The following is a 15,547-nucleotide window of genomic DNA, read 5'->3' as shown; positions in this document are numbered from 1 at the left end:
AATCAATAACTTTCAGTCATGAAACAGTGCCCAAGCCTGAAGGCAACATGTTAGATAATAATCATTTGCAAAGTTGATACAAAGACACTAAGACAAGCTTTTTAAGTTTTGTATCTTAACTACAACATAGCAGACATTGCTTCTGTCAGAGCAGCTCTGGCCTCTGAAGGTCAGACGCAAAATAAATAACAGGTCAAAATGATCCCCATATGTCCATTTGCAAATGTTATCACTTTAAATTCTCAATAACCTTTGGCTTTTTTTATGAGCAGTCATTAAACCACACGAAGAAGTAGTTTTTACTCTTATTTCTAAATGAACTTCACACACAGCCATTGTTCAGACCTGTAGAACAATGCTGATGTGAGCCATGTAAAACTCAATAACTGAAGAATTTTGCCTTTACATTCATGAGGCCCCACACTAACAGTGGCTATGACATCAACTATTCACACTTGTGAAACAGACTGCTGTGAGTTGACTTGAAACAGTTAAACAGGTTTTGTTTTTTTGTTTTGAACATCTAATTACTTGGCTTGATTAAAGGGAGACTGTACGGAAATTTTACTTTTTAACACAACAAAAAATCAAAATATTAAAAAAAATGAAAACAGGTATCCAGTCCACCAGAACACAAACCCATGAAGTACAAAATAGTGAGCATCTTTTTATTAATGATAATGCTATAAGAGCATCTGTTTTATTACACTTCTTTTCACTCACTTTCAAATTAAAAAGTAGCCTTTACTGATGCTTGGACTGCTTTCAGAAGCAATGCATGATAATGCTGCCACCTCATGGTTGCAACATCATATACATCCTACACAGCAGTTTATATTTTAGGTCATGTTTAAATATATGAATCTGGTTTATGTAGATTTAGATGCAGGTATGCTCTTTAAGTTTTAAAATTTAAAATTTTTTGGAACACTTGCTGACCTGACCACACCGTCAAGCAACCACAAGATCAGATGCCGTTTTCTGAAGAACTTGCTGAAAGAGCTGCACATCTTGAGCCTGTAAAATCTCAACTTGAATGAATGGATTAAATTGCCAGATAACATTTTATGATATGCTACTGCATATTTACATTTAATAAAATCAACACTTTAAATCCACTTAAACAAAACAATTTTAACTCATAACTTAACTGTAACCTATATATGATATCAACTTGGATGGATGGAAAGGATTTCTACAACAGTCAGATTAAAATCATCTTAACAAATAAATGTAAACACTTTTAGACAAATCAGCACAGCTGACAGGCAAAGGTGATTTACACCAGTTAAGACACCACAACGAGCCAAGTCATTAAAATCACACGAGACTCTTCAGTCCTGCGTCCTGAACTGCACCAGAACAGGATTTTAGTACAGATTCGCATAACACAGCTCATGGTCCATGTCATGTGGGGTACAAACATGCAGGGATACACTGCACAGACATCCAAACAGCTTTATAGATGGAACATAAATTTTCACTTTACTGCTTGTCCAGAAGCCCTGGCAAATACGACAAGTATGTTTGGTGTCTTGGATTGCACATGAAGGAAGAATAGGACATTTTGGGAAATAATGCTTATTTGCTCTTTGCCAGAGGTTTAAGATTTGATCAATACTAATTTACTGTCTGTATGTTCACTGCAAGGCCAGAGTCAGTTCCCAAATTTAGCACAGAGACTGCAAACAGAATGAAAAGAGCCTGATGCTGTCCAAAAGCTGAAAACAGTCCTGCAGGGACTTCATGAAGCAACTTAGCCATGAATCAGTCGTATTAAACAAATTAGATATGATTAAATATAACATATTAAAAGATGATTTAATAACACTGGCTACAGCCGGCCCTTTCTCCTTGTTTCCAGTCTTTGTTTGAGGATAATCTAACTGCTGTCCTACATTTACAGACATCTGACTTTCCCTGGACAGCAAACTGTCTGTTTCTGTGATGATTTAAATGATATGAATGAGTCATACTTATCAAACTTTACAAGAAAGTGCAACTGTGTCCCTCTCATTCATATCGAAGGAAGGCAATGTCAACATATATCAGCATTTGTTTTATAAAGTGCCTAGTTAACCCCAACCACCTCTTCTTCAGTAATATTGTAAGCAAAATTTGGTTATTCTGAGTTCCATTAAAATGTTACAATTTATTGTAAAATACAAATACATATTTATTTTTCACTTCAAACAACATATCACAAAACTGGTTTCAAAAAGCATCCTGGGATTTTTAGGACTTAAAAGAAGAGATTTTCATTTTCAGAACAAAGAATATAAAGTCACAAAGAATATAAAGAGAAGAAAGAGAAGAGAAGAAACCTGCTGGATTCTTTTCTATCTTGCTCTTCTTATGTGGGTATGTCTCCATTTTCTATCTACGTAGGTAAGTATTCGACATTTTAAAGCATGTATGGGTGGCCTCCCTTATTAGTCACATTAAGGAAGTAGTCTCTGAAGATCAGATATTACCCACGATTCGCTGGCAGCAGTCACTTGCAGATGACACGCTAGGTCGCTTAGGCTCTGACCACTCCTACAGAAACAGAAGAGGGTGTGGAATAATTACTGTGTGTGTGTGAATAACAGGAAGTTTAGATTTTTCAGTAACAATTTTTCATCATCAGTTCATCAATTGCTGCTTGTATACAGAGAAACATAAACTGTTTTATTATTTATCTACAGAGGAAGGCAACTTAAATTAGCTTTCTACCTTTTTTAATAGAAATATGTCTGATAAATCCTGAGGGTTTGCAATCAAGGGATTAACCTGAGAAAATAATATCCCTCTGTGTTCTAAAAATGTGTGGAAGTTTTAACACAACCCATCAGTCAGCCCCCTAGCTTTGCCTCTGGATGAGAAATCACTCTGCTGCAAAGAAATTATATAATTTATGCAGATTGTGGGGCATTTCTGTAGTCTTACAGCAGTGACACCTGTGGTGAGCAGGAAAAAATGCATCAACTGCATTGTTAGGCCGCTTGGAGATTTGGGCTGGAAACACAACATTTGATATTAGCACAAGTGTAATGGTTTTAATGGCACGTATGTTCAAACATTATCATTACTGCCCAGCTGGCAAATATAAGATCAAGTGGGTGTATTCAAAGGGACTGAATGCAGTTGCATAAGAATCTGTGGAAGCTGGGGATCACACATGTTCGTCCTGAGGCACCAAAACCTTTAAAGCCTATAAAGGACTTTTTCTTTTTTGTTCCAAACAAAACAACGACCAACCTGTGGTTAAATTGTCCAGAAAAGCTTTAGCTGAAACCTTTTAAATAGCTTTTTAAAATGGTAACCCAACAGCTAAGTTTTTAGACCACTGCCCAGGTAGTGAGGTCCCACTTTGATTTGGCTGCAATGACCTTTGCTGTATGTTGTTCCCATGCTCTCTTTCCCCCTATTTCTTGTCCATTGTCACTATCAAATAAAGTCATAAAAGTACTTATAATTGTTGAATGTGCTATAAAATGTATGCTTTATGTCATGGCTGCCTGACCTGCTGGCCTGGCAGGAGTCAGTGGAGGGAAGCTCAGTAGAGGGGCTCTTTGCAGACGGCACCTCAGTTGCCTGGCTGGTGATGTCATGGTACAGCTTGATGAACTGATACAGGTTCATGATCTGCGACGCTTCCACCATGCCATTCTCCTTACTGATCTGTGAGGAAGAAAAGGCAATCATGTGACTTAATGACTGGTAATGCATGCAGTTTCAGTCTTACACTGTGCTAAAATACCTGGCTATAACCCACCAATGACCGGCTTCTCAAGCCCAGCAGGGTTTATTAATCCAAGCTACCAGATGATAGATGCTATCAGCAATCTGTTACAGGATGTATTTCTCTAGGGGCAGTAGGCTGATGTTAAAATTACCTTTCCCCTTGGCTATCCCTTAGCACACGGTTTCCACATATAAACATTTTACAGGAGTATGGTTTCACTCACATCTGTCCCTCTCTGTCATAAATGTGTGTGCAGATGCCTCTGTTGGCATGTGGGGAAGGCTCTTTGGTCTCACCTTGGTACACACAACCCTGACAGCCACCTTCCACAAGGCTGTAGCATCAGATCCTGGCTGCACTTCAAACAGCAGGTCGTTCTGCTGTTCAGCAGTACTGAGAGAGAAGAAGGAGAGAGGGGAAGAGGTTATGTTTCTCTCCATAAACCATTCAGCCAAATGACAAAGCAGTGTCATAATATTCATAACAGAATTTTTACATTAATTTTTCATCATGCTGAATTTCAAAAATGTATTTTCATTACTAATACTTAACAACACTGCTTTGTGCTGTTCATTTTGTGTGTTTATTTCACCTTCAGCTGCACTATCTTGTCTTGCAGTTATTACCTCCAGGAGCTTGTAAGCTAGAAAACCTAGCTAGTAAACTAGCAGAAATGTGTGTAATGCTAGAAAATAAGGAAGGTCAAATCCCAGATATCATAAAAGCACTGAAGCTAGCTCTCAAATTGAAGAGTCTACGTAAAATCAGCCCAAAGGTACACTTTTGAACTAGGTTAAGTTTCTCCGCCTGTTCATTCTGCACAAAACTGTTTTATGTTAAAGAAAAGCCACGTGCTGTTCTCTAAAGCTGTCTTTAACGAACTGTCACTTACATGTCATTAAGTTCAGCCAGTCTTCCCAGGAACTCCTCGTAAGTTAGGTAGCGACTGTCACGAACCAGTTCTAAACATTTCTCCAGCTTCTGACGGAGCTGGTTCATAACTCCCTGACCTGAGATCTGCTGACCCATCCCGGTGTTGTGTTAAAAGCACCAGTAACACTCGCAAACCAACAGAGGCAGATTTTTTTCTAAGCGGAGGATGAAGCTGGCGGTTGGTCTAGCAAAGTTTCCGGTTGCCTAGGTAACCCTCTAACGCAGCGGTCCCCAACCCCCGGGCCTCGGACCGGTACCGGTCCGTGAGTCGTTTGGTACCGGGCCGCGAGAGTTGAGGCTCAGGTGTGAAATGTGTGGTTTTAAGGGTTTTTATCGGTTTTCAGCGTTATTTTGTTATCGTTTTCATCATTAACTCGGTTTTCCTGGGTCTTTTCACGTGTGTTATGAATAAATCTTCTTTTTTTCGGTACCGGTACTAGTTTTATTTTGTTGTATTTATCCGCGACACCTTAAAGGCCGGTCTGTGAAAATATTGTCGGGCATAAACCGGTCCGTGAGGCAAAAAAGGTTGGGGTCCGCTGCTCTAACGTATTTACCCGAGCCATTTGGTAAGCCAGTTATTTGCAGCACTTTAATGGTCACAGGTTAATAATAGCTATATCTGTAACTAATTACATCTTATAAAAAGCCAAAGATTTGTGACTTGCAGTGACTTACTGCAAAAACAGATACATGCTGGTCTTTGAGCAGTCATAGTAAAACAGCATAGGAGTGATCACACATGGCACACATAAGGAACAAAGGTTATACAGAAGTCAGAGAGTGCCTTGACACAGGAACATCTGAAGCAGGACACTGTGGTGGTGAAGTGATTAGCACTGTTGCCTCAGAGCAATGAAGTTCCTGGAGCAAATCCTAGCTGTCACAACTGTCTCATGAAAAATGCAAAATTCTTGAAAGATGGGCTGTAAAACAGCTAACTAATTATTTACAGAAACAATGTTAGTGGAGGTTACAAATGATCTTCTTATGGCCTCTGACAGTGGACTCATTTCTGTGCTTGTCCTGCTAGACCTCAGTAGAGCATTTGGTACTGTTAGCAATAGTTTATTACAGCAATTGGAACATGCTGTAGGTATTAAAGGTATTGCAATTTGAATTCTCAATAATCCTTGGCTTCACTGTGTCTTTACCTCCATAAAAGCTGTGATGGGGTATTGTTATCACTCTGCACACACACAAATCAGATGAGTTAGAATCTCAGTGACTTCGACCTCAAGGTTAAGGTCAAAGGTCAAGTTTTATGAAAATCTTATGAATATGATAACCTAAGAATAAGGTGATGTAAGAGCTTCAAATTGATACCACAGGTGCAACAACTAAAAATATTGGATAAATTTGAATCTCAGTGACCTTGACCTCAAAGTCAGAGAATCTTGTGAATGCAGTAACTTGAGAACAAGGCAAAGTAGTCTAGTAGGAGGCTGAGGGGTAGCACTGGCAGTTGCCAGTTTTGTTTTTTTTTACCATTTTTTGTCCCCATCCATCTTCTTCGGCTTATCCAGGGCCAGCTCGCGGGGGCAGCAACCTAAGCAGAGAAGGCCAGACCTCCCTCTCCCCGGCCACCTCCTCCAGCTTATCAGGAGGGCCACCAAGGTGTTCCCAGGCCAGCCGCAAGATATAATCTCTCCAGCATGTCCTGGGTGTGCCCCGGGGCCTTCTCCTGGTGGGACATGCCTGGAAACCATCCAGAAGGCATCCTTATCAGATGCCCGAACCACCTCAACTGGCTCCTTTCGATGTGGAGGAGCAGCAGCTCTACTCTGAGGCCATCCCGGATGGCTGAACTTCTCACCCTATCTTTAAGGGAGAGGCCAGCCCCCCTTAGTAGGAACCCCATTGCCACCGCTTGTATCCATGATCTTGTTCTTTCGGTCACTACCCACACCTCATGACCACAAGTGAGGGTGGGAACATAGATCGACCGGTAAATTGAGAGCTTCGCTTTTACATTCAGCTCTCTCTTCACCACAATGGACCAGTACAACGTCTACATCACTGCAGGTGCAGCACCAATCTGTCTGTCCATCTCCTGTTCCCTTCTCCTGTCACTCGTGAACAAGGCCCTGAGATACTTAAACTACTCAACTTGGGGCAGGAACTCGTTCCTGACCCAGAGTGGGTACTCCACCCTTTTCAGATTTGAAGGTGCCGATCCTCATTCCCTCCGCTTCACACTCGGCTGCAAACCGTTCCGGTGCAAGCTGGAGGCCATCACCTGATGAAGCCAACAGAACCACATCACCACAGCCTTCCACCACTTGGCTACGCCTAGAAATTGTGTATATAAAAATTATGAACAGAATTGGTCACAAAGGGGAGCTCTGGTGGAGTGCTTCACCCACCGGGAACAAGTTCGACTTATTGCCGGCTATGCAGACCAAGCTCTTGTAACGGTTATATAAGGATCAAATTGCCCGTAACAATGGGCCAGACACTGCATGCTCCCCAAGCACCTCCCACAGGAGACTCAGAGGGACATGGTATAGACTGGTTGGGCAAACTCCCATGCACCCTCAAGTATCCTTGAGAGGATAAAGAGCTGGTCCAGTGTTCCACGACAAGGACGAAAACAGCATTGTTCCTCCTGTATCCGACTAACAGACGAACTCTCCTTTCCAGCACCCTGGCATAGACTTTCCCAGGGAGGCTGAGGAGTGTGATCCCCCTATAGTTGCAACACACCCTGCGGTCCGGTAAACATGGGAACCACCATCCTGGTCTTCCAATCCAGAGGTACCGCCCCTGATCTCCACGCAACATTGTAGAGGCATGTCAGCCAAGATAGTCCTACAACATCCAGTCTTCAGGAACTCAGGGCAGACCTCATCCACCCAAGGTGCTCTGTCAGACTCTGGGTCTGGAATTGTTTAACTGCCTCAGCGAGAAGCCCTACCAGGGGGAAAAAGCCCCCGGACAAAATATCCCCTGGAATCCCTGGGACACACAAACCACTCCACCACGATAAGGTAACGATTCGCGGAGGGGTATGGTTAACATGTAAACCACATGAACAACTAGGTTTCACTCTTTTTTTATTTTAAAATGAAATGTCCCACACCGCCATTGAGTTTACATGTTCAAACCTGTAAAACAATGCCAATGTTAGCCATGTAAAACTCATAAGATTAAGCATTTATGATTTTTTCCTTTACATCTTAACACCAGTCTGATACAGTAGGCTACATCATTTAGCCTTTTATTTCCAAAGAAAATCTTGTTTCCAAACAGAATAAGCTGTATAAATATGTAGTTTATACAGTTTATTGCATATTATACAACTTATTAACAAAAGTTGTAAAAACGTTCAATTCAACAGTCATAAAGTGCAAAAAAGTGAGTATGTCTTTATTAAGGATAATACAGTAAGAATGCTTCTGTTATTACACCTCCCTTCATTCACTATAACAAATACAATGTCTGTACTATGCCAGGACCCCAGAAGAAATACAGGATAATGCTACCATCTTATGGTTGCAACATCACATTACACAGCAGTTTATGTTTTTAGGGCATGTTTAAAAATATGAAATAGGTTTATATAGATATGTTCATAATCTTTATAATGTAAATCTTGAAAACTCTCTTTGACATTTTTCTGAATGGACCATGCAGTCATGCAACAAGATCACACACAGTTCGCTAAAGAGCTTGTAAAAGACTTCTCTTACTGCTGCACATCTCTGGGGTGTGTATATTTCAGCTTGAATGAAAGGATTAAAGTTCCAAAATAACATTTATGAAGACAGATATAATCATCTCCATCAACTACGCACAAACACCCAGAGAAGTGAGGTGTCAAAATGTCATTTGATAGATAAACAAAATGAACAGAACTGAAATATTACTGAAAATTGCAAAACTATAGACTCATATATGAAATAAATTGCTAAAATAAACGTGAAAAAATGCTAAACTGAAGAATTCACTGAACTTCACACAACAAAGATCTAAATAAGTCATTTCTTTAATACAATTTTAAATGAAGAATTGGATTTGAGTAAAACAGAATTGAAATCTATAAGGTTCATACATATTCACATTTAATAAAATATTTCTGGAAGAATCCACTTCGAGTGTCACAGCTATGTCAACTTAAACTGAAAGTGCCACTAGGGATCGGTTAGACCCAGGGGGAAACAAAAAACAAAACACAATTTCAGTGATTTTACTTAACTGTTCCCCTACAAGCTGCCCCTCTCTCAATCATTAAGTTGCTTTTAATACAGTCACGTCGAAGCACAGAGTGCAGTCATGGGAGTGCAAACTAAAAGATTTCTACAGAATTCATAATAAAATAGTGTAAATAAAGATGAGAGAAAAACAATTAGAAAAAAAATCATAAAAGTAAAGAGAGGAGAACAGCTTATGTGACAGGCAAAGGTGATTTACAACAGTTAAGACACCACAACGAGCCAAGTCATTAAAATCACATGAGACTCTTCAGTCCTGCGTCCTGAACTGCACCAGAACAGGATTTTAGTACAGATTCACATAACACAGCTCATGGTCCATGTCATGTGGGGTACAAACATGCAGGGATACATTGCACAGACATCCAAACGGCTTTATAGATGGAACATAAATTTTCACTTTACTGCTTGTCCAGAAGCCCTGGCAAATACGACAAGTATGTTTGGTGTCTTGGATTGCACATGAAGGAAGAATAGGACATTTTGGGAAATAATGCTTATTTGCTCTTTGCCAGAGGTTTAAGATTTGATCAATACTAATTTACTGTCTGTATGTTCACCGCAAGGCCAGAGTCAGTTCCCAAATTTAGCACAGAGACTGCAAACAGAATGAAAAGAGCCTGATGCTGTCCAAAAGCTGAAAACAGTCCTGCAGGGACTTCATGAAGCAACTTAGCCATGAATCAGTCTACAGCAAAAATTCACCTTTAAACTTCTCTATTTTTCACATATTAAACAAATTAGATATAATTAAATATAACATATTAAAAGATGATTTAATAACACTGGCTACAGCCGGCCCTTTCTCCTTGTTTTCAGTCTTTTTTTGAGGATAATCTAACTGCAAGACAAGACAGTTTCCCAAAATGTCAAAGTGATGATTTAAATGATATGAATGAGTCATACTTATCAAACTTTACAAGAAAGTGCAACTGTGTCCCTCTCATTCATATCGAAGGAAGGCAATGTCAACATATATCAGCATTTGTTTTTTAAAGTGCCTAGTTAACCCCAACCACCTCTTCTTCAGTAGTACTTTAAGCAACATTTGGTTATTCTGGGTTCCATTAAAATGTTACAATTTATTGTAATATACAAATACAACTTTTTTGTTTCACTTCAAACAACATATCACAAAACTCCATAAAGTACTACATCAACAATACTCTGGTTTCAGAAAGCATCCTGGGATTTTTAGGACTTAAAAGAGGAGATTTTCATTTTCAGAAGCTGTCACACAGAATATAAAGAGAAAAAACCTGCTGGATTCTTTTCTGTTTTGCTCTTTAGGGGGAAAAAAAAAGGAAACCTCTCAGTGAAAGTGGTGTTTTGTGTTTCAGTATGTAAAGGCTACTGAAGTGGGTATATTTCCCTTTGCTATCTACTTGGCTCAGTATTCTGCATGTTAAGGCCTGTGTGGGTGGCCCGCCTCATCAGCCAGGTTGAGGATGTAGCCGGCTATGTCATCCTCTGTGGGGATATCAGACATTACCCACGATTCGTTGGCAGCAGTCACTTGCAGACGGCAGATTGGGCAATTTCGGCTCTGGCCACTCCTACAGAAACAGAAGAGGGTGTGTAATTTAATGTTTTACAACGCTATAGATTAATTCAAATAATTCAAGCTTATTTGATTTTCTCACCATTTATCGATGCATTTCTGACAGAAGCTATGTGCACAAGGCAGGATGAGGTCAGATTTTCCATCCATGCAGATGCAACACTCCTCCTCATCGGTCAGCTGCTTCACTCTGCATGGAAATGTATACAGAAGAGGGGAAAACCATGTCTTCATTTTCTTTAGCACAAGGCACACTTTATTTTCATTTTTTAGAAATGAAAACAAAACGCATAAGAAGTGTTTCTAAAATTTTTTAGAAACACTCCTTTACGCTCAGGTTTTGCCTGAGGATAAATATCTCTCAGGGTTATAAAAATGTGTAAAAGCCTTAAAATGACCCATCAGTCACTGCCCCTCTCAACTTTACAGAATGAGGAATCATTCAGCTGTAAAGAAAAACCCTTAAAAATATATAATTTATGCAGATGGTGGGACATTAAAAAAACATTTTCTGTAGTATTGCAGCAGTAACACCTGTGCTGAGCAGGGAAAAACTGCATTAACTACATTTTGGGCACTTGGAGGCTAAAGCTGGAAACGCAGCATTGATATTTGCACAAGTGTAACATTTTTTATAGCACATATGTTCACAAACATCATTACTGTTCAGCAGACAAATAAAAGTCAAATATCCATTATTTTTTCAGGTCTGTTTTAGCAAAACTCTCCTTCAAAATCTGGCAGTGATTACGAGTGAGTGCATTCACTGAACAAAGACCTCTGCTGCATGTTGTACCACTCTTTTCCCATAATCCCTTTCCATCTTCACTATTAAAAAACGTCATGATAATCTAATTGTTGTGTGTGCACTTTATATCATAGCTGTCCATTTCCTGGTAACTGACCTGCCCATCCACATGCTGGCCTGGCAGGAGTCAGTGGAGGGAAGCTCGGTTGAGGGACCCTTAGTGGCACCCTCTACAGACAACACTTCGGCTGCCTGGCTGGTGATGTCACGATAGAGTTGGATGAACTGATACAGGTTCATGATCCGCGATGCTTCAACCATGCCATTCTCCTTATTGATCTGGGAGGAAGCAAAGACAATCACAAGAGCACTCACAGAGCAACTCCCACCAAAGGGCAAAGGTTATACTAAAACTGCGATGTTTTCATGACAGCGTGCTGATGTAAGTAGTTCTCATAGATCATTTGTGATGATGTGAGCATTGTTAATATGGAAATCTAGTGTAGCATATTAATCTTGTTGTTCATTATGATTATAATGTATTAAAAAATAATGTTTTAAAGAGTTCAAAGAAAGGAAGTGCTTATGCTACTCAATGATTATTATACTGCTTTAGAATCTGGAAATGATCCGATGGAAACTTTTTCCTAATTCATGTGATTCTAACCTTTGACCTTGAAGCATTACATACTATAATTGTGCATTTTATTATCTTAACCATATGATTGGAGCAGAATTGGCTGACATCTTTTAGCTTCTATAACCTGTAAAAACATGAGATTTTAACATCTGTTCATGCAGTATGTGATTTTGTGGAACTTTATGGTGTCATGTTATGACTCAAGTTGTTATTAGTATCTACCATCACACAAAATTTGAAAATGATATCTTGGAAACTGCAGACAATTGACATCTAACAGACACAAACAAATGGAACCAACTACATACACAACTTTTTGTTTCTTCGTATTAATTATGAAGAAACAAAAACTTTCTATTTTTGTTTGGCCTGGTCAGTGGCAGAGTTACATTACGTTGAAAGTTAAAAACCCACATGGAACAATGAGTTAAACTACCAGAGATCTATTACCCTCACCTACCCTGTAATATTATTATGATCCCCAGAAATGGCTCGATTTTTGTGAAATAGTAAACATCATTCTGATAGGAGTCCATTTCCAAACAATAAATTGGTTTTAACACTTGAAGACATCCCAGGATATCCCTCAGGGCACGGTTTCCACATATAAACACAATTTATAGGAGTATGGTTTCACTCACATCTGTCCCTCTCTGTCATAAATGTGTGGGCAGATGCCTCTGTTGGCATGTGGGGAAGGCTCTTTGGTCTCACCTTGGTACACACAACCCTGACAGCCACTTTCCACAAGGCTGTAGCATCAGATCCTGGCTGCACCTCAAACAGCAGGTGCTTCTGCTGTCCAGCAGCTAGCTTGGCCGTACTGAGAGAGACGTAGGAGAGAGGGGAGAGGTTATGTTTATCTCCATAAACCATTCCAAACATCCTCCATGAACCACGCAGATTTTTGATCTTTTCTCATCATGATGAATGTTAAAAAACATGTTTTCATTGCTCCTTCTTTTCCAGGTGTTTTAAATGATTATTTTCATCAATAACACTGCACTGTGCTGTTTATTTCGTTGTCACATTTATCTTTTTTTCGGAAATGCTATAACAAAAACTTTCTCTACTCCACCTTCTGCTGCATTATCATGCCTTGCAGCTATTACCTCTAGGAGTTTGTAAGCTAAAGGTAAACTGGCAGAATTGTGTCTAATGCTGGGGGAATAAGGAAGGCCAAATCCCATATGCCATAAAAGTACTGATGCCAGCACTCAATCTGAAGAGTCCATGTAAAACTAGCCCAAAGGTACACTTTGTGAAATAGGTCAAGTTTCTCCACCTATCCATTCTGCACAAAAACTGTTTGTCTTAAAGAAAAGCTATTTGTTGTACTGGAAAGCTAATCATCTTTAACAGACTTACACGTCATTAAGTTCAGCCACTCTTGCTAGAAACTCCTCGTAGCTTAGGTAGCCACTGTCACGAACCAATCCGGCATGTTTCACCAGCTTCTCAGGCAGATGGTTCATCACCGCCTGACCTGAGATCTGCTGACCCATCCCGGCAGCAGTAGAACTCACACAAGAGCAGAGGCAAAAGGCAGCACCTCATTCAGTTCTTCCAAACCTGGTGGGAAATGATTACCTTAAATTATTAGTGCCTTAGATTAATATTTTAGTTCAAGAAAGACATACAAAATATAGTGAAAACATACAAAAATGAAGCGTGCATTCATTAAAAATTTATGCTGTGGCACAGATGATCGTAGGCCTTAGAAAATATGGCAAGTACATGAAGCATAACAAAACCCAGAATTTAACAAACCAAAATTTCAAAAAGAGCAAAAGGCATAGGACCAAGATAAAGAAGTGTACCTTTCTTTCTGGGATTAATTAAGGGTCACCCTCTCACATTCAGCCGGTTCAGAATGCAACAGCTCAGCTTCTTAGTGGACAGTGTCACATCACCAAAGTCTTTGCTTTTCTCTACTGGCTCTCTGTACATTTTAGAGCTGACTTTTAAAGCACGTTTGGGTCCTAGCTTCCTAACAGAGATATTGGCCCCAAATGAGCCGGTTTGCAGCCTTAGCTTCACAGCTGGGCTCTCTTGGCCATCCCACATTTCTGGCTTAAATCCATGCATCCAGGCGGTCTAAGAAACACGTTTATCAAATTGCTTTCACATGATATTGTTTGTCTTTTGCGTTTTTCCTTTCATCATCACTTATGGTTTCACAATGGTTTGTGTATTGCTTGTAACTGAATTCTCTTGTGTACTTTACTGTTATAGTTGTTCACCCCGGCCTTTGATTTTTTATTTTTGCATTTGCTCGTCTTAAAAAGTTACTATTACACTAGTAATCCCTTTAAAACTTAGTTGGAAAGGGCCAGAATATTATTAAAACACGACTAGATAATTAAAAACACTTCAGATAATAACAAACTCATCCTCTCCCACCAACTACCCCGAGACTTCCTGTGGCTGCATGCATACATAGAACATATCGATGTGTCAAACCTCACGGAGAGGTTTGACACGCAGGGGCAGCAGCTCTGCTGTATTAGCTAAATTAGCATCAACATCCAGCGGCGCTAACAACATGGGCGTTTATTTTAGACTTCAACGTAAGAACCGAATAGCAGCAGCGCTCCTGCTTCGAAAGTACTTATAGCTGCAGAGTTGTAGACCTCTCCAGACAGTAAACCTCAGTTTAAACTTCACAACTGTAGTAACAGCGTAATATTACTGAGGAGCACTCTGCTAACAACTAGCTGCATTACTTTGCTTGAAACTTAACCAATACCAGAAGAAGCGAAACGTAGAAAATAAATAAATAAAAATGGGATAAGTATGATCCTCTGCTGCAACTGTGATATGTAGGTGCTTCTTACCAAACAGTGCAGAGTCCACGTAGGAGGCACCATCTAAATTTCACTACTAGCTTCGCTTTTAGCTTCTGTTTGTCTTGGTACAACAACACTGGCGCGGCTTCATGACGTTGGAGTGTGACGACCTCACGTCAGTCGTTTGCGTTAGTAATAATAATAAGATTAATGATAAACAAACAAACAATTAAATAAATAAATATTAGGCGTACACAACATTTACTGACTTCTGAAACTTGTTTGGAAAAGATTCAAAATAAATAATAAGTTTATTTTGAATAAATATTAAAATAAGTTTAGTCTATAAAGTAAATCGTTCCCTATCATTTTCCCCCCACTCTATACATTCAAGAATGATCTGGATTTTTTTTTTTTTTAAACTTACTGAATGTCTGCTGTAGTATTTATTAGTCAAAATAACAATAAATAAATACATAAAATAACATAAGTATAACTAATAATAAAATAATTTTAAAAACCTAAACAGTAATCAGTATTGTCGTGGACAAAAGGTGTCAAAATAGCAGCGAGCTCACCAAAATTAAAGTTTAAAAGTTCTTCAAGATCCAAGTTGTTTGGATTATACTGTGTTGTTTCAAACACTGTAAATCTGACTGTTTAGTGCTTTTATCTAGAGATAAAACAGAGTCAGATATGGCCAGTGATCTACAGTGACTGACATACACCTGATTAAACTGTTGTCCTCATCACTGAGATAAAGGAAAGAAAAATAGTTTAGTCTATTCACTGAAACATGTTTATTTGTGTTTAATAACACATATGTAGTACATGACTTTTAGCACCAATAATGTGAATCCTTTCTGGAATATATTTCTCTATTAAGAGCCCAGACTGCATGCTATATACAGTCTGTGAATAACTGTATTGATTCT

General features: G+C 39.3%; 2 protein-coding genes across 2 annotated transcripts; both read right to left on the bottom strand.

Moving 5' to 3' along the window:
* Nucleotides 1-1,050: 1,050 nt before the first annotated feature.
* On the bottom strand, nucleotides 1,051-4,876 carry LOC100700317 (RING finger protein 141). Its single transcript, XM_019361669.2, has 4 exons — nucleotides 4,620-4,876; nucleotides 4,024-4,120; nucleotides 3,506-3,663; nucleotides 1,051-2,538 (listed from the first exon to the last, which is right to left on the bottom strand). Exons 1-4 carry the CDS (start codon nucleotides 4,754-4,756, stop codon nucleotides 2,442-2,444), a joined length of 489 nt encoding a protein of 162 aa, XP_019217214.1. The 5' UTR covers nucleotides 4,757-4,876; the 3' UTR covers nucleotides 1,051-2,441.
* A 3,127-nt stretch (nucleotides 4,877-8,003) lies between these two features.
* LOC100693732 (RING finger protein 141) lies at nucleotides 8,004-14,790 on the bottom strand. Its single transcript, XM_003455380.5, has 6 exons — nucleotides 14,661-14,790; nucleotides 13,192-13,395; nucleotides 12,538-12,646; nucleotides 11,341-11,522; nucleotides 10,518-10,625; nucleotides 8,004-10,430 (listed from the first exon to the last, which is right to left on the bottom strand). The coding sequence occupies exons 2-6, from the start codon at nucleotides 13,326-13,328 to the stop codon at nucleotides 10,280-10,282; spliced, it is 687 nt and encodes a 228-aa protein (XP_003455428.1). The 5' UTR covers nucleotides 13,329-13,395; nucleotides 14,661-14,790; the 3' UTR covers nucleotides 8,004-10,279.
* Between the last annotated feature and the right edge of the window lie 757 nt (nucleotides 14,791-15,547).

This window comes from Oreochromis niloticus, linkage group LG7, assembly GCF_001858045.2.
Source record: "Oreochromis niloticus isolate F11D_XX linkage group LG7, O_niloticus_UMD_NMBU, whole genome shotgun sequence".
In the NCBI taxonomy this organism is placed as follows: domain Eukaryota; kingdom Metazoa; phylum Chordata; class Actinopteri; order Cichliformes; family Cichlidae; genus Oreochromis; species Oreochromis niloticus.
The sequence above is the reverse complement of the archived record's forward strand: the minus strand, read 5'-3'. Positions and strand labels throughout refer to the sequence as shown.